The sequence below is a fragment of the Diachasma alloeum genome, unplaced genomic scaffold, assembly GCF_001412515.2.
Source record: "Diachasma alloeum isolate Michigan unplaced genomic scaffold, Dall2.0 Dall_scaffold_00325, whole genome shotgun sequence".
Classification (NCBI taxonomy): domain Eukaryota; kingdom Metazoa; phylum Arthropoda; class Insecta; order Hymenoptera; family Braconidae; genus Diachasma; species Diachasma alloeum.
The window spans coordinates 1,279,717-1,299,504 of record NW_021680464.1 but is presented as its reverse complement, the minus strand read 5'-3'; the positions used below and the strand labels follow the sequence as shown (position 1 = coordinate 1,299,504).

The 19,788-nt window shown below is 37.2% G+C and overlaps 1 protein-coding gene across 3 annotated transcripts in view; it reads left to right on the top strand.

Moving 5' to 3' along the window:
• LOC107040208 (dachshund homolog 2) overlaps positions 1-19,788 on the top strand; it is a 293,567-nt gene that overhangs the window by 269,462 nt on the left and 4,317 nt on the right. For 2 of the 3 annotated variants that reach the window (XM_015260176.1, XM_015260175.1), the window contains exons 9-11: positions 2,775-2,921; positions 5,737-6,012; positions 17,191-17,277. In XM_015260176.1, coding sequence (XP_015115662.1) covers positions 2,775-2,921; positions 5,737-6,012; positions 17,191-17,277 — 510 coding nt within the window. The remainder of the gene's footprint in view (positions 1-2,774; positions 2,922-5,736; positions 6,013-17,190; positions 17,278-19,788) is intronic. The other variant, XM_015260177.1, reaches the window with a different exon arrangement.

Here is a 19,788-nt window from a genome sequence, read left to right as displayed (position 1 = left end):
AAAAAATTGATCATTATTTATTACACAAAAAGGAACAACTTTTGTCATGAACATTTTCTTCTATTTGCCTGTTTCCCATAAAAAAAAAATCATCAAAAAAACCACTTAATTTGTTTATAACTATTAATTGCACGCACTTACATAAAAAATACCACCGGATTCGGATTTCTTATACCCGAAAACATAAGAAAACATCTCAAAACCTTACCGCACTAGAAGTGCACACGGGAAGGGGGTATTGCGTGTGGACTAGTTATTTTTTCCGGGGAAGGAATCCCTCCTGTGAGACTATATTTCAACCGGAGGAGGTAGTATTCCCAAATTGGAAATAAAATTCTAGAAAAGTGGGGAATGGCTGAAATAGGAAATAAGAAATTGGAGGGTGTGTTAAAAATAAGAATTTGATCCGGATGTGACATAACACGAATTATATTTCGCCCCAAGATTTTTCAAGAAACAAACGAAAAAAAATTGTTGAGAATTTATTTTATTTTATTTATTTTTTTTTCCTTAATTCCTGAATTTTCAGGAATTTTTATAAAATTGACAATAGAGAATGAAATAATTTTACAATAAAATAAAACCAGTTTTCGTGAAATTTTTACTAGATTCCTTGAATTGTTTCTTAGAATTTAATTTGAAAAAGAATTTGATTAGAAAAATTCGAAGTAATTCTCAATAGATTTTTTTCTGTAATGAATTTTTTGCATTCCCTCACTATTTTTGTCATGGAAGGTTTTTTCATTTTTCTCTCGTATTTGAATGTTTTATGAGGAATTATTTCGTCCCAGGACTTTCCAAGAAATAGACGAAAAAAAATATGTTAATAATTCCTGAATTCCTAAATTTTCAGGAATATTTATAAATATCAATAAAGAAAAAATTGTCTACATCAAATGACACAATTTTCCAAGAAAATAAAACCAATTTCCGTGAAATTTTTACTTCATTTCTTGAATTTTCTTCCTAGATTTTAATTCGAAAAATTACCAAAAGTCAAGACTCTATACGATTAGAGAAATTCGAGGGCAATTCTCAATAGATGTTTCTCTAAAAGCAAATTTTCCTACAATTTCCTCTTTTTTTCTCATAAAATTTCTTTTTTCCCGCGTTTGAATTCACAAATTTGATATTTGAGACGTTTGAAAAGTAGGACCGTACGCAGAGAAAAAAAATAATCAATAATTATTAATTATTTTTACTTGACACTCCATCAAAATTCCTGCAGAGAACACTGATGTCTCCGGAGCATTAATTACGCATGACATTTACGTCGCACAACGCAATTTTCACGCGATTTTCATTGTCCTTTTTCCGCATCTTTCACAATTTAGTGCGTGAGACTTCATGTTTCCGCTCTTCGATATATAATTGAATGCTTTTAATGATTTATCGATACTATTGTCCTGCGATTCTAAACGTCCATTCACCATCTCACTTTTGTGTATTTTTGTAACCCTAATTATTCCCACACTGTTAAAAATTTTCGTCTGGATGTTCCGTGTCAAACCCCGGAAATTTTTATCATGTTTAATTTTCACTGAAACTTCAGGAAATCTTGTGATTGAAAAATCAAATATTCTATAGATTTTCAGTTTGAATTATCAGAAAATCAATAGAATACTTGATTTTTCAGTTCAATTATTCCGTAAAAATTCGGAAAATTCAAGAAAAAATTGAAAATTCATATAATTTTGGTTCTGAATATTCATGTTTCATTGCAAATTCTATCAAGCTGTGAAATTTCCGTCTGACTTCTACTAAAAACTCATGATTTTCCTTGAATTCTAAGTAAAACCATGAATTTTTATAACCATTTTCTCCCTAAATCGAATTCAGTGTCACTTTCATGAGAATTACTACCAGATTTGCCATGAAATTTCAAAAAATGTCTAACAGTGCTCTCGCGTATCAGAACACGGAGAGAAATTTTTGATAAAATAATATCCTACCGTTCTATAAAAATGTATCATGAATCGTTTCCTCATTTCTATCCCGAAATCTAGTAAAAATTAATATATGATGGTCAAATTTTATTCTACGTTAGAGAAATTTTACCCTTCCAGTCCAATAATTGTTGAGTAAATAACAACGAAAATTCTAGAACGGTTGGTAAATTTTACCCTACCGATACAGTAATTTTTACTCTACCGGCACGGTAATTTTTATTTTTATCAGGATAAAATTTCTCTAACGTAGAATAAAATTTGATCATCATATGTTAATTTTTACTAAATTTCGGGATAGAAATGAGGAAAAGATGACTCATGATACACCTTTATAGAACAGTAGGATCATTTTTATCAAAGATTTCTCTCCGTGTATTGGTGGTATTCGCGGGATTGAAAATAATTAAGACTCAGGTTATACACGTGTTGGTTTATGGTTGAGGCCTCAAAGGGGCCGCCTTGGGGTTTTGATCAGATCGATACGTATGAGGGATGCATATGATCGACCACGAATGCAACTGGATCTTGCGGGCGCCGTCCAATTGTCTTTGTGTTTGAGTGGAACATGAGCGGATGGAGCACCTTTGTATATATGCATTAACGAGGTATTCGCAGTATCTCGTGACCAGGGATGAGATTGAGGTGAAGACTGAGGCGAAACGATGCACAATGCACTCACGGTTATGGCTATTGTGGGAGGGGGATCGAAATTCATTGCTCTTCTGGACTGCTCTCGATTGATGGTTCTCACTCGAGACGATAAATCCCCTTTGAACGTGTATTTGGAGGGTTGTTTTCTGACGGAACGTCGCCTTTTTGTTTCAGTTTTGTACCAAAAGCGATTGAAGAAGGAGCGACGGGCGCGGAGACGTCTTCAGGAGCAACTTGACTTGGAGACCAAGAGGCGCACGCAACTGGAGGAGGCACTGAAAGCGACGGGCGCTTCGTCTGAACAAGTTAGAGCGATAGCTGGTGAGTGTATTAATCCGATAAAACCAGCAAAACAAAGAAATGAGTGAAAATACCTCTATTTACACTGAGAGAAAAGACTTCACTGAAAATTAAATGAAATTACCAATTTTTGAACAGCATTCGGATGACAATTCCTACACCTGTTTAAATTTTCTAGTACACGGAGAGAAATATTCAATAAAAACTACGTATCTTTTCCGTAATTCCCGAGCGAAATGTGGCTGTAGGAAATTTTACGGAACTGCCACGAAATTTTTCCAGAGCGTTCCGTAATTTTTATCTAAATCTCCTGTGAAAAATTACGATACCGTCACTTCAATTTTATGAGTCGATTCCGTAATCGGTGAGCGAATTGTGAGTTCCGTAATTTTTACCGAACATTTCTCTCAGTGTAATACACTTTTTTATTTGTGCCATAATAATACAGTCCTCGGCCAAAAAATTGTAGTTCCCTATTGAAATTATCATTTGTTCAGTGGAAATTGAAACTGTATTCATTGATTGATTTATACAATTGGAAGAAAAATGAATGAACGCCATTTCCCGTCAAGGGCATCCAGATATAGTTTGATTCGAAATTAATATCACGACTCCCCTGAGCTCAACAGCTGCCAATCAGCCTCGGCTCAACCATACGTTTGAATGAGAGAAAACTCTTGATTTGAAATTTTTATATTCATTTCAACAATATTTTCGTTGGCATTTAAACAGGTTCTAGATTTATTGCAATGAAAATGTTGTAATCACATGAAGTAATACTAAATTCTGCATGAATAAATTCGTTCTCTTCTCCGTCTGAAGAAATGTCTTCATTCGTAACTAATAGTCTTCATTTGCACTGAGAAAATTATTTATTTGATGTCAATACAAACAAATAAAAATCAAATTGAAGTTTGAGTAAAAGATTTATCACCAGCTATTTAAATAAACCCATTAATTTAATTTAAATTAAGCTTATTCAATTGAAATGAAACATTTGCCTGGGTGTGAAAGCGTTTGAATTCGTTTTATATTTTAATACTAAGGAGAGTACACTCATGAAGTCCTATGAGAAGAATAAACAAAAATTTATAAATAGTTAACGAATGCAATGCGAGTCTGAGGATCAAGACCAATTTTCCCTAAATGTATCTCAATTTGAAGGCAAATAAATGGACGCCATTTCCCGTCAAGGGCATCAAGATATCGTTTGATTTGAAATTAATATCACGACTCCCCTGAGCTTGACAGCAGCTAATCAGCCTTGGCTCACTCATGTACCGCGCAGAAGGCACGTTATATCGGAATAAGAGATTTCACTTAAAGGGTTTCGTGTTTGAGTTTTGGTAGTGACAGGGAGCGCAAGAAACGCAAGGAACAGAAGACGGAGTCGGGGGAGAGGTAGTGAGTGTATCTTCGAATTTTCAAGGTATAAGAAAAGGGGTGAGTGGAGATTACACCCCCGTCGGCACGGGTTTGGATAAGTAAGGAATCATATTCTGCTGGGTGTCAGGCTGTTTGCTCTGGCTCGAATTAATTAATTTATTCCCAAGATTGAGTAGCCTCGGGGAATCTTTCAACTGTAGACGAGTGTTATCCAAACAGTTGGAAGTACTGGATTTCAAGATTCTTGGAAGGTTTTGAAGTCTGAATTTTAATTCGCTATTGGGAAGTAGTTTAATATGATGGGACTTTCAATTTTGTATTTTTAGTAATTTTATTATCTTTTGACATGAAATAAATGATTTCTTGAGGCAAGAAATTCTGACTTTATCGCCAAGTGTTCGTGTTCAAGTCATGAACATTTCACAGGATTCTTCGTATTCTATAGAAAATATAATAGAAATGGCATTACAAATTTCCATTTTTGATAATACAACTAATGTATGTACGATGATTTTCTTATTTTTCATTGATGAACATTTTGAACGTAAAAAAGAAATTCTCGCGAGGTACAGTATTAGCCTTCAGGGGCGGTGTGAGTAGTTAGACAACAGTCACGCAGTGCTGATGGAACAGTGTGAAAAAACAGTCATCAGGACAAATAAACACGGCATCTGTTCGATTGTTATTATCGAAACGGACCATTCTTCATTTTTAAACATGCAGAAGGGTGAATTTATTTGAATAACAATTAAATATGAGCGTCTATCTATTGGTCTGGTTACCCTATATCGACATTTCTCTCAGGGTATCTACACTAAGAGAAAAATCGACATAATATCACAAAAATCATTTCTTGAGCGAAAAACATCGTATACACATTTGATCAAATTATGGTAGATTTCAGACAAGAAATCGGTTCTCTTCAGGCTAAGAAGCAAGTTACTGACTGAAAAGATGATGTCTTTTTGCGAAATGAGATAATATTCCTTCAAAGACAACAATAGTTTGGACAGAAGGAAAAGAAGATATTGCTACCCTTCGAACTTGAAGCGATTGGCGTAAGAGACGGTTATATTTTTTTAATATCTGGAGGTTTTCCTTTGCATAAACTCTCTATGCACTCAATATGAAAGTCTCCGATTCATGATTCACTGAATCGAAGCTTTTAATATATTTAGTAATTTTCTCACCTTCTGACACGAAAAAACCGATTTCTTGTGGCAAGAAATTCTCACTTTATCATGAAATGTTCATGTTCAAGTCATGACGACTTCACCGAAATCTGACATTGTCCGATACATTATCCGGAATTCTTATCCCAAGAAATTAGTTTCGTGATATTATGACGATATTTCTCTCAGTGTAAAAACACTGAATTTCCGGTTGGATTTCGTCTCGTTTCGTATAAATATAATAAAATAATCTAACATTGCTATTTTTTCACGTACAGAGAACGTAGCAGCGGAGGCACGTACAAAGTCAGAGCCAGTGGACGACATACCAGCTCACTCTCAGTCCCAAACGTCACAACAATCATCCCAGCAACAATCATCCCAACAGTCCCATCAACCGCCACAATCCCAACAACAGGCCCAACAGTACCGGGAATCCCAGGTGCCCCGTCCACCACAACAACCAACAACGCCCGACTCGATAAAACCCGGCTGGGGCTATGGCCTGGATCTCATCGGTGGTCAGGCTTCCGCCTTCTGGCAAAATTACCAAGGTGAGTCTTATTTGCACCTCGATGAGGATAAAAAAGGGAATCCACCTTTTTTTTTCCACGAAGCACACTCTCAGTTTCACTATTCCATCAATCCCACCTTCTCATGGTCAGTCTCATTCTCATCGCCCCGGGGACTTGTCCCAACATCACAATGAGACGTGATTCATTGCCCTCGACTTGATCTCAACATTATTACTAGAGTAAATACATGCTTATGGAATTGGGGCTTTCCTGGGTCAAATTTCAACCAAATTATCGTGATTATGGTGCGGTGGTTACGATGTGTGATGTATCATCATCGCGGGGGGAAAATTATGGAGCGCGACGGAATGCGGAGTGACACATTACGATTTTATTTTCGTTTAACGCGTGTTTATAACCTTTCATAAACAACGTAAATAGTAGAATTCTCGATTGCAGAATATCGATTGTTCTTTAGAATATTTTTTTAAAATTAAATTCATAATTTTCATTGATTTTTTAAAATTCGATAAGAAAATTAATGTAATATATGATTTTTCAATGATAAAATTTTTTGAAATTTCAATGGAAATGTCACTGGTTGGGAATTTTCAGATTTCATTCGGAATTTTCACAACTGATTTTAATGCCAATTTGAACATGAATATTCAACATAAAATTAGGTTGAAATTTCCTCATTTTTTTCAATTTTATTGGATAATTTCACTAAAACCTATAATTTCTTTTTTCTAATTTTTTCATCAACTTATGATTTATTAATGACAAAATGTCCTGAAATGTCAGTATTAACATCACTTTTCACTTGCACCTCAAGACTGTTTCATCAAAAATTTCCTGCTCTTTCTGTTGAAGACAACAGAACGTAAGAGAAACGGTTATTGAATAGAGAACGACACTTCCAAATTGACGATTTCACAAATTAATTAAAATACTGTCTGTAGCAAATAGTGATAAAATGGTCACATCCACCACGAGGAATGGCACAATTGAATCAACTGAAACTCTCCACTTAAAATTTCTCTATTCATTGTAACAATCTTTCATTGCTTCTTTTATTGGCTTCATATAAAGTATAATTAATGTACATATATAAATTATCGTCTGGATATGCTCCAAGACACATCATCCCCCACCTGTCAGAACCCCCAAACCACCAAAACCTTTTCCAACCCCTTCCCTAACAATTAATTGTCCAAAAAATTCGAATTTCACTCCAATAAACTCCCACAGTATCCAAAAGATTGCCACCCTAACCGGATCAAGCTCCAGTCAATTTTTCTGACCTCCGGAGCGCACGGAAGCTGATCCTCAGATTATCAAGAGAATCTCTCCATATCTACACCCCTTGCTGAGAGAAAAAAGGTATCAAAACCAAAAAAAGAGCATAAAACGAGTCGTTATATTCTGGTGAAAATAAATTATTCGAAGGACTCGGAGCGAGAGCAATCACGACCGGGGCAATAACATCCCTGTACGGTGTATAGCTACGAAAATTGCACGAATAAGGGGGTGGCGGGTGGGGGGAGTGTATGAATATACGCATACACCATGAAGAGAGTGAGATACATGTATTTGAATAGGGTACCGCCGCTTGGGCATCATGATGCGGAATCCATTTGCAATAAACAACGGAGATTTAGACGACAAAGGGGGGAGGGGTGGGCTTGGGGAGGAGGAGGGGAAAGAGCACGAGCTATCGCGGAATGGGAGGGATGAGGCTGTCGTCTTCCGTGGGTACTTACGCCACCGAAGAGACCTCCAGGGGCTGCTGCTGTTGCTGTTGTCTTCAAGTCATGCATTCTATACGAACCCAGTGGCTCTCGTCATATTCTTCTGGAAAATATTTTTTAAAATCGTTGCATGGAGGAGGAAAATATCGAAAACTTAATTCAAAGATTTATGCAATAACAATTTTAGGATATTCAGATAATTTTTTCACGGAAATCCCCTGCAACATTTGTGTTTTATTGAAGATTTTATTTTTTTTATCGTTATTTTACATCGCTTCGATCCGGGTAGGGTATTCTGCGATGAAAAATATTGTTCGTAACTCGTGAAACAATGTTTTTTAGCTCGTTACGAAATATACTAATTCAGTACTGATAAGTGTCCATACGAATCTAATTTTGATGAATGTGAGAAATTAATTCGTGAAATTGTTTCTTTCATGATTTTTTTAATTTAAAAATAGTCCCTCGTTTGAATAGGGTGTTTCGATCAGTGGCAAACCTGTACATTCGAAAATATTTCCCTCTCCGTGACATCGCCAGTGTTCAACCAACGCAACGCTACCATTTCCCCAGAAACATAAATTATTTATTACGAAAGGTTGACATTGACGAAAATTTTCATATTGGACATAGAATTTTTAGTTGATTTTTTCTAAGGGAGATAGCGAAATTTTTGTAATTACATTTGTTGACTTGTACCGTTTTGCCACTTCGCTACTGAACTGAATTCGAAAAAAAATCGCAATAACCGAATTAGTATTCGCGATACAATAAACAATGATGCGTGTCTCCTACTCTCATCTCGAAAATAAAAATCCATTCCGTAATGGTACTGTAAAATATAAGATTGAGAACCGTAGTGCATGTAATGTCGAGTTTATGCACATATCTCTTCACAGTAAAGGTAATTTCCCTGGCGGCCACCGTACCTCTCGGTGGCGTTACCTGTCCTCTCCTCCCGTCCCCACCTTTATCCTCACCACCACGTCTCTCTCACTCCACCCACTCCGAGTGTTTCGCCTTCCTCACGCTCAGCCGGCACATTTCCCTCTCACTTTATTCCGCCAGCCCCCTCCCTCCCGCCAACCTGAGAGTATGCTCTCTGGCACGCTTTAATATTCAGACTATATGCAATAATTCCGCAGCAACCATAACCTTCCTTCCATCTCAGCCTCCTCCGACCCAACTTTTTTCGCCTCTGTATCTGTCTCGCCTCTTCAAACACACGACGTGGATGTGCAAACATGAAGATTTTTTGTTCTTCAATTGAGAATAGTACAGGGAGAAAAAAAATTAGGAAACATTATCCCGAACGATGTGATCTTAAATTGAATTCAAATTCACAATATTGAGAATTCAAGGGCCACTATTACTAAATTTTCAAAAAATTTCGAACGATATAGTAGAAAATGCAGTGACTCTAGTAAACACCCGGATAGTTTTTCATAATTAATACTGGAACTATTGAAATGTTTTCTAGACTTATTGCATTTTTCTTTGGAATTCAGTAGCGAAGTGGTAAAACGGTTTAAGTCGACTCATTTCCCAGTTGAGTTTTTGAGGAATATTTCCAAATCTAAGGGAGATGGCCAAATTTTGGTAATTAGATTTGTTGTAGCTCTCAATCGGTTCTGCAAAAAAGGTCATAACAAAAATTTAGCTATCTCCCTTAGATTCCGAGATATTCATTGAAAACTGGTCAATAGTCAAAATTGATCTGTATCGTTTTACCACTTCGCTACTGAATTATAGTCAAAAAATTGCGAATGGTCGATACGTTATGTGATTACTAAAATTCAGGTATTATTTCAAACAGAATTTATTCTTCTCTTCCATGCAATTATCGGTAATTACACACAGTTGGCCTCAATTTTTCTTTTTGTTCAAATTAAAGATCAAGATTCCTCATTCAAGAAGCCTCTCCTCTCTATAAAGTTGAGAATGTTGCGCGAGAAAGTGAACACCCCGTGTCTGACTACAATTGTACCTTTTCCATTAATCCGGCGCTCCACTCAATTGCAGTGCTGATGTTTTCAATTCCATTTAGTTTTTCCCACACAGTTATCTCTCCTCTTACTCACATACGATCTGATGAGGGGAACATCTCGCTTTGTTTTTCCCTCACACTTACCCAGAGTGGTAAGACTCCAGGGGGAAAAAACCGAGAAGAGGATTTGAGATTCCTCGTTTCCAACCCACCCACTGCGCCCGGAACGTAATAATAATACTGGCGTCATGGCTCGAGGATTATCATATAAAAACAAATGTTACCCAGCCGAGGATTCGGGTGAAATTGAGTCTGAGGTAACGAGGGTGAGAAAGGAAGGGGAATATATTTTATAATTTTTTATCAGATATTTTCCCTTTAAAATATATTTCATGCAGTCTAAATGAATTTAGATATCACTGAAAAGAATATATAATTATAAAATAATAAATTCCGTCATTTCCATAAATTGTTACCAAAACCCTAGTGAAAGAATCGATAAAATGACAATAACAATTAAAAAAATAAAATTATTCCACTGGAAATTACACAAAAATATTGAAAGGTCAATATGCTGAGAAATTACTATTTTCTAGGGGTCATTTTTAATAGGAATTTTTCTACCTGTATACGGAAAGAAAAGTTAAGGAAAAATTATCCAGAAAATCTCGGCGAATCCCATAAAAAATATTTTTTGTGTAGGATATGTTCGACGATACGTTCAGTAAAAGAATCACATCTGTCGATGCAAAAATTACGATGTACTGTACAGTAATATTTCCCACACCTGTACAATATTTTTTCGCCTCAGCGGGCGCAAAGTATACATTTACGCTTCGCGGGATTGAAATTTTCGAAAATTAGTGCCATGTCTCTGAAAATCAATTTTTTTTTCTCTGTGGACAAAAGTGAAAATTTACTGTACCGGTGGGAGAAAAGCACTTTTCCCCACGAGTGTCGAACCCTATTTTCCATCATAATGTGTTCATCACAATGTGTTTACGTACAAGTGATGAAATAGTATATTTCGACATGAGTAAGTAGTAGCATATTTCATTGCGTTAAAGTGTTTTTCATTACTTGTGCGTAAAGCGAAATTTTACGCACGCTTCCCCTGCGCAAAACTCAACTTTCTACACTTAATGTTAAAAAATAGGGTTCGACACTCGTGGGGAAAGTGTTCTTTGACCCTTGGGAGGATACGTAAAAGTGTTTTATGTTATTAGGCCCGATAAACCGTGATTCTAACCTCGCTTCCCTTGGTTAGATCGCGGTTTTCGGGCCCAACGACATCAAATAGCATATATCACACGGCGATAAAAACATTATCTGTCAAATGTGATTATAAAGCCACATTCGCCAGATAATACTTTTATTGCCTAATGACATAATATACTATTTTCACCTCCCACGAGTGAAAAAACACTTTTACGTACTCGTATCGAAATATACTATTACGCACTCGTATCGAAATATACTATTTCGTACTCGTATCGAAATATAGCGCTCGCATCGAAGGCGAGTGCTACTCTCCCAAGGCACAAACAACACATTTCCCACGAGTGGCGAACCCTATTTTTCATCATAATATCTGGAAAGTGGCATTTTGCGCACGTGGCGCGTGCGTAAAATTACACTTTACCCACAAGTTATAAAAAAGGGTTTTTTGACCTGTGACAGGTGTGTAGCGCTCACCGAAGGCGAGTCCTACCCTCCCAAGGGTCAACGAACACATTTCCCACGAGTGTCGAACCCCATTTTTCATCACAATGTGTGGAAAGTAGGACTTTGCGCTCGGGGAGCGCAATAAATTGAGAACAAATTTGACGATTTCCGAAAAAATTCACCACTGGTCTCGCATTTTTTCCTCGATATAGTGTCAAAAACACCGAGAACTGAACTTCGCACCACAATTACTTGATGTGTTTAGTACTTTTTCCCCCGTGCATGAACCGAACGAGAGACGCGTTATAGCACGCGTCCTCCACTCGAGAAAAATCCGTCTTTAGCTTCTTGTGTCTCCTCCACTCGTGAGCCCATCCCGATTCATACAATTTCATGGTTGGCTTGACACACTCAAGAGGAATAAAATGAGCATGCGGATACCCGTGCGCAACACTCACTCTGTTTTACATAAAGATCAGAGCATTAAAAACGCAGGATACACAGAAATTTTCAGCCCTCGAGAATGTACTTGCTGCTCAAACCCTCCACACAGTTCTTCCGAAAAAAACGATTTCGAATTCATTTCTTTTGTCTCTGTTCACTCATTCGGAATTCAAGGGCATTATCTTCTTTCATATTGCCGTGCCTGCAGTGCAACTGGAGAAATGGTTTATTTGAATTAAATCAGTTGATTGACTTGAATACATTTTTTGTATCCAAACAAAGACTGGATGAGTTAGAAATCGAATACACATATAACAATCCTTTATTTGAAATGAATAAATTATGAATTTAATGTAATTAAAACGTTTCAATTTGAATAAATAGATGAGATTATTATTCTCCTATAGGAATATTGTTGAGGAGAATAAGAAAATGCGAAATAAGAGTTTTATTTTATTCAAATGCATAATTTGTCTAGGTGTAGTGGCAATTTGGCCGATGATTTCTTCAATATTCCCTCTGACTACTCTCCAATCATCTTCCATGCGCCTACAAACAATAATCGAGGCGCCACATTCATATTTTTTATCCATTTCTCAAGACCAGTTAATTTTTTTCCCCTCACCTTGTTTTCTTCCCTCCCCTTTACACAGTCTTCCAGTGCATTGTGTCGGAGTTAATTACGTGCGGATAAACGCAGAGTCATACTGTCGGGACCTTCTTTCAGTCCCTCGAGTAAAAATGAGAAAAAGAGAATGGGGATAAAAAGAGAAGTATGAAAAAGTTGTACGATAAAATTGAGAGCAATGGGAGCATGTGAGGGAGGGAGTGAAAATAAAATTGATATAAAAAAATCAGATAGGATCGAAGGTAGACAATACCAGCCGTTTAGGAGCGATGGTGGATCGCGGGGATAACCGGTCTGAAATTATTTTCATTGTATGGTCGATTTGTCAGGGTGTAAGACGAGTAGCGAAAACCCGCTGATCCTCGTTTTGTGAATAAAAACCTTGCAGTTGTGCTTTTTTCTTTGGGACGATGTCTACCACCTAGTGGGATGTGATCTGAAAGTATCTCTGCGTTTGAAATGGCGCATTGAGAGAAAAATTTAGGCGATATTTAGTTGAAAGAAGTAAATTATTGTCAATGGCTTAAACTTTAGAATATTTCCCCCTTACGTCATGAATATATTACATATCGAAACATTGGAAGTGCATAAAGAAAAAATCATTTTCAATTGTAAAATTTCAGTGGAATGATAACATAATAAATATTTTCAAGAAGTAAACCAGAAATTTCAGTTAAAAATTCTCAACAGTATCTTTAATTACAAATGACGAACAGGATTTCAACGAAAGACAAAATACTGTAAGTTGTCACACAATAACAATATGCCTATAACTGAATTATTCGCCGCTCTGAATAAATTCGCAAAAAAAGGAAAAAACCATCCCCACAAAATAAAAAATACATGAATGTTAATCTCTCATCTCTCTGTCCCAAAAAAATCACATCTGAAACTTTGAGACATTTTAGAATTTCAACGAAAGAATAAAATACTGTAAGTTGTCACACAACAGCAATATGCTTAATTGAATTATACCCCTCTTTGAATAAATTTCCCAAAAGAAGGAAAGAACCATCCCCGCAAAATAAAAAATACATGAATGTCATTCTCTCATCCCTTTGTCCCAAAAGAAATCACATCTGAAACTTTGAAACATTTTAGAACGAATCAATTCCGCTGTATACCCCGGGGTGTCTTGAGCAGTTAAATTGTCATTTGGATATCAAAGGGAAGGCACCCCCCTCCCCCACCCCAGTAATTTAGCCAACACCGAAATATCAAAACGTGTCTGCATGTTTTGCCCAGGGAAAACGTTTGTATTGGTGAATGAAATAAACGTTGTATATTCCAAAGGCACAGTTCTCCCATATCCCGTGTTTTCTCACTGGGATGAATTTAACCTCCCTTTTCCTGGACGAAACAAACAGCCCTCAGCTATTGTTGCTCAAAGCATAATGGAATCACGGGGTTTCTCTCCTCACGCCTTAGCTCAGGACGAGCTGCCAGTTAACTGGGGCTTAATGGCCTTGCAATTGGATTTTACCATTGCTCACTTTCGCCCCGGGGATGTGTCGTTTCACGCCTACCGATTTCATTCCTCAATGTTGAGGTGGATTTATTTCATTTCACTTTTTTTTATTATGCGTTACCTTGAAGATGACGGGGTTCAGTGCAGACACAGAGAATGAAGTCTCTAGTTTTCAGAATCACGTTGGTTAATTTCCGTCTAGTAAATCTGTCCCACTCCATCAAATATTTTCACGTGCACGGAGAGAAATTTTGGATGAAAATTATCCTACCGTTCTATAAAAGTGTATCGTGAGTCATCGTTTCCTTCTTTCTGTCCTGAAATGTAGTAAAAATTAGTATATGATGATCAAATTTTATTCTACGTTAGAGAAATTTTATCCTGATAAAAATACCGGCACGGTAAAATTACCTTTTTGATAATTTTCTCTGGTAGTTGCTATATAAAAAATAAAACATCATGCAGTCGAATTAACCCCTCGTCAAACTGACAGATTGAATTCAATTGTGTCGTTGTGTTAATTATACAATTTTCGTTTCTCAATTGTGAGTTTCGTCTCATGGTCCAATTATATTGCCCGACATTTGGATTGGAAAAATAATCCCCCGAATACCACACGAGCTTCAAAATTAATCGGGCATTTTCCTCAAGGTTCCCTGCGTACAAACGAAGTCGTCAAGTTATTCAGGAAACTCGTGATTTTTTAACCTGAAAAACGTGACTCCTTCGTTTGTTTGCAACGAACCTATCGGAAAATACCCGATAATTTTGAAGCTCTTGTGGTATTACAAGTGAATAGATCTCTCCGTGCGGACATTTCTTAAAAATATAATTTATTCGTGTCTCATGACATTTTTGGACATTTCACCCCAAAGTTAGGAAATGACACAAACTGATGATTACATGGCTCCCAGTCGGAAGAAAAAAACAATTCCCCCACACGATTACTGACCTCAGAGGTAATCTTCAAAAGATATCCTCCTCGGTTGCTTCTTTTCCCCACAGTTCGCGGTATATATCATAATGATAATTAAAATCCCCATGATAATGCGAACCCGTTTAGATTTTCACCGGTTGGTGGTTAATTCGGCGTAATATCATTAAAGAGACATTTTCCAGTTTTCACCCTAATCCTCGTGGAATCCACTGAGCAACCGCCCGACCCTCTCTTTCTCTCCACCCCTTCGTCTCATTTCACAACTCAGACCTTCATGTTTTACCTGGACGAACGTACAACTGAAGGGAGTTGCTTTTCCACTAATTACTCCTCCGTTTCGTCTCCTCCTCCCTCTCTCTTTCTCTCTCACTTTCCTCACTCTCACGCGCAGGCAAGGTTAAGTCCACCGCAAAATCCCGAGCGCATTTTCTCAGGTGTCGAGATATACGTGGGCGTTTTAGACGCCCCGGGAGACGAGGTCGAGGACGATGATGAGTTCAGTGCGTCTCATCGATCTGAAAAGCGTTGGTTTACCGCGTGTGAAGCTCCTTTGACACGCCTTTCCTTTCATCCTACAGAACATGTTTCTTTTTCGTCATATTTTGATGCAACGTTCATTGAATTAGAGAGGAATTTTTGGTTGAGTGGAAGGAAGAGACAGAGAGAAAAAGAATTTTTCCAGATAAATTTCGCTCTCTGAGATTTTAAAACGATTTCACGTGTTTACTTTAGTGGAGAGAAAATGCATTCATACGATGTTAGGTTCAATTGAATCATTTTAGCCGGGGTTAATGACGAAAGAATATTTTCGTTTTTACGCAAAAATTTAAGTGTTCTTGGTGATTCGATATAAAATGGAATTTTAAGATAAGAAAGGTTGGAGGCATTCAAATATTGCGTCACGCGATTCAGGAGGGGGGAAGGTTCTATGATTTGTGACGATTCGCGACGGAAAGGGAGGGGATGGCATAAGTTGTGATGTCACACCATAATTGATTGAGATAATTTGAGGTGATAAGGATGGCAATTTAAGAACCTCAAGACCTCTTTTTAATTTAAAAAGCTCGGGGTTCTTGTTTTCAGTACAGAAGTACTTGGATTTCAATCAAAATAACTGAGAACTAGAACTTCTTTTCTCATTTTCAAAGCAATTTCACTGCAATCCATTACTTCTTGTTTCTGAATTTTATTTCACACCTTAAGAAAGAAAACAAATTTTCTTTAACCATGTCCACTGAAATTTGACGGAATTTTGTAATTGAATAGTCATAATCTCATAGAAAAATTTGCGGGAACTATAAATTTCAATTCAATTAATCCGGGAAAATTAATGAAAATCAGGAAAATTCAGAGAAATCTCTCCTTAAATTCCAGATTCCTCTGAATTTTTCGGGAATCCCTTCAAAAATTCTTGGAATTCCAAGAAATTTAAGAGAATTCCCTGAAAATTCAAGGGAATTTGGCATTGAATATTCCTTTTCACTTGAAAATTCATGTAAATGTGCAATTTTCGTCTTCCTACCACTAAAAAAATGGCACTTTACTTGAATTTTCAGAGGAACTTGAAATTCCATTCACTTTTTCCCGTTAACTCGAATTCAAGGTCTTTTTCCGGAAAATTCAACCAAATTTTTTGGGTGTTATTGGCAACTACCGAAAATATAAAATCTAGCGCTGACCATTTTCAGACGAAAATTGGATCTCCACAACCAAAGTGCCTTGATTCCAGTAACACAGGTACTGGATTTCAGTAAAAAGTACTGAGAACGAGAACTTTTTCTCTGATTCTGAGAGAAATTTCCGTGGAATCCACTACTTCTTATCTCTGAATTTCAATTCACACCCCGAGAGAGAAAAATATATTTTCTGTAACAACTCTTATTTGAACTAAAAAATCGCTTGTTTAAAATTACAAAAAAACAAATAACATCTAGTGCTGACCATTTAAAGTCTGAGGAATTGGATTCCCAGAACCAGAGCCTTAATGAAGGTGCCATCGGTATTGGATTTCAGTAAAAATAACTACCAACTACAACGTCTCTGATTCTCAAAGAAATTTCACTGGAATCCAGTACGTTTGTCTCTGCGTCCCTTTCAAAAAAATATAATTTTCGTATTGAATGATGGATGAAATGAATTCCCGAACACATCAACTATAAAATTGTAGAATAATTTTCACCGAATTTTTCTCTCCGTACAACTAAACTCGAGCTTTTCCCCTTGATCACATTTTTGTTTTACATTATTCTATGATTTTTGTTCCTTGATATATTGAGTGTGACCTGTTGGCTACTTTGTGACGATGCGAACTTCCTTTCTCTTCGTCTTCTGTCGCAGAATCCCTCGCCCAAGAGCTCGAGCAGGAGAGGAAGTCGCGGCAGCACCAGGCAGCCGAGAGGGATCAGGTCAAATCACCCCTTCAAGGTGCGTTTTTTTTTCAACTAGAAATTTAAAAAATCCCGTTGAATTCCACTCAAAGTATAATTTCCCCCTCTTATCCCGTCCCCTCCCGCCCGACTGCCCCTCCAATTACACTCCACTAATCACAATTTAATTAAGAGCACTAATTAATTCGATTGAATCCACCAACTTTCATTTCTCCTCATTCATTTTTTCCCTCAACCCTGTAACTTGGCTAATTTTCCCAAGTTTCTGCTCGAATTTTCTTGTCCACGGGCATAAACTTGGTTAATTAGCTATCCAAACTAGAATTCAACGACAACGAAGAAACGTAACTCGGTACTTCTTGCGGTGGGATACATACCCCCCCATTTTCACGTGCAAATCCAAAACTTTGAATGTTACCCGGAGAAATCCACAATATTCAGGAGGAAAAAAGCCAGCTTGTTTTGTTCTCCTTCACCTTTCTATCCCTCTTTCTCCCCATGCCAAATGGGTGATACTGGCGCTTCTTATTCTCGCTGCCAGCCATGACGACGTGCTCATAAATAATCCCTCTCTGTACTTTTTAACCGTTTACTGCTCTTCAGTCTCCGAACGCTGCAACAATCTTGCAAGAACGGGATTTTTTGGGCCCATGGGACGAGTTCATTTCGTCGAATTTACATTTTTCCAATGAATGTATTCATGTGCATGTTGGTGATGCATTTGGCGAGAGCTTACACAGTGAAGAAAAGGCTCTGGTTTCCAGTAGGAGTGTCTGGATTTCAGTACTCCGTGGTGGTAAAATCCGGAGGCAAAAAGTACTCAATTACAGCGAAATTTCTCTGAGAATCAGAGAAGAAATTCTAGTTCTCAATCATTTTTAATGAGATTTCATGGACTATTGACTTTGGAATTGAATTTTCAGAAGAGTGAAATTGAATTCACTTGGAGGGGGGGGGGGTAATAAGGAAATTCCAGATTTCACTAAAAAAATTCACTAAAGATTTCATAAAATTTCACATTTTTGGGCAGCAGGAAGACACACGGAGAGAAATGCTCAGTAAAAATTACGGAACTCACAGTTCGCTTACCGATTATGGAATCGACTTAGAATATTTAAGTGATGGTATCGTAATTTTTCACAAAAGATTCAGGTAAAAATTACGGAACGCTCTGGAAAAATTCCGTGACAGTTCCGTAAAATTTCCTGCAACCACATTTTGCTCCGGAATTACGGAAAAGATACGTAATTTTAATTGAATATTTCTCTCTGTGCAAGGATTTTCCAATTTCCTTAAATTTTCAATCAAAACATGAATTATCAATACCAAATTACACTGAATTTTCAATTAATTGAACATTCAAGAATATGTTTACCCGAATTTTCCTAATCTTTATGAATTTTTTTTTTTATCGTTATTTTACATCGCTTCGATCCGATTAGGATATGCTGCGATGATCATCAAGACTTTAAATGGTTAGATCTCGCCATTCTACCCGGCCGGGTTTTGAACTCGGAACCTTTCGCACGTGAGGCAACGAACTTATCCATTGCGCCAAGCCACCGGGAATAATTCAATTAAAATTCAGTTTCCATCAATTTCTTCCAAAAAATTTCAAATTTTCAATGACGAAATTCCTTGAAAATTCAGTGAAACGATACGAAATAATCATCCTCGAATTCAAACACCTATCCCCCATTCGAGTAAAGAATATCCTTGAATCAAGTATATTTCAGTAGCGAAGTGGTAAAAGGCTTTAAGTCGACTTATCTCTCAGTTGAGTTTTTGAGGAATATTTCCGAACCTAAGGGAGATAGCGAAATTTTCGTAATTACATTTGTTGTAGCACTCAATCGGCTCTACAAAAAAGGTTATAACAAAAATTTTGCTATCTCCCTTAGATTCCGAGGTATTCATTGAAAACTGGTCAATAGTCAAAATTGACTTGTACCGTTTCACCACTTCGCTACTGAATTGTTTTCATTCAGTATAACTTTCGCCTGCTCTGTCAACGCCATCACGTTTTAAAAAAGCTTAAATGAACAATAAAACAATTCAGGTATATTTGTTGCCATTTTGCTCTCATAGCATCCATGCATCTCGCACCCCTTTGTACGGCACTCATTTAACCCAAGAATTCAGAATAATTTTTACAATAAAACACTATCGAAAAATTTTTCAGCAGCCTAAAAAGCCAAAGGACCGTAATGAAGCTGTTTTTATGGGTCGTTTGAGTCGGTTGTTTACCAAGGAGAATAAAGCCCTCCATCGCGGGAAGCGCACGGCCAGAAAACCTCCAACACTATTAATGCATTCTTTTTCAATCATACAACCGACAGTAGTATAAAAAGTAGAATCACGTCGGCTTGTGCCTCAAAGGCAACTCGATGACTCGACTGTAACCCCAATCACACTCCCCCTCCTTCGCCGTCCTTGTTTTACACCATTTTTAAAGGCCCCACCTCCTCGTTTTCGAACACAACTTCCGTGCGCTGGGGAAGAATTAAAGTCTTCGTCTTCATTTCATTGGGCGGGGGGGGGGGGGGGG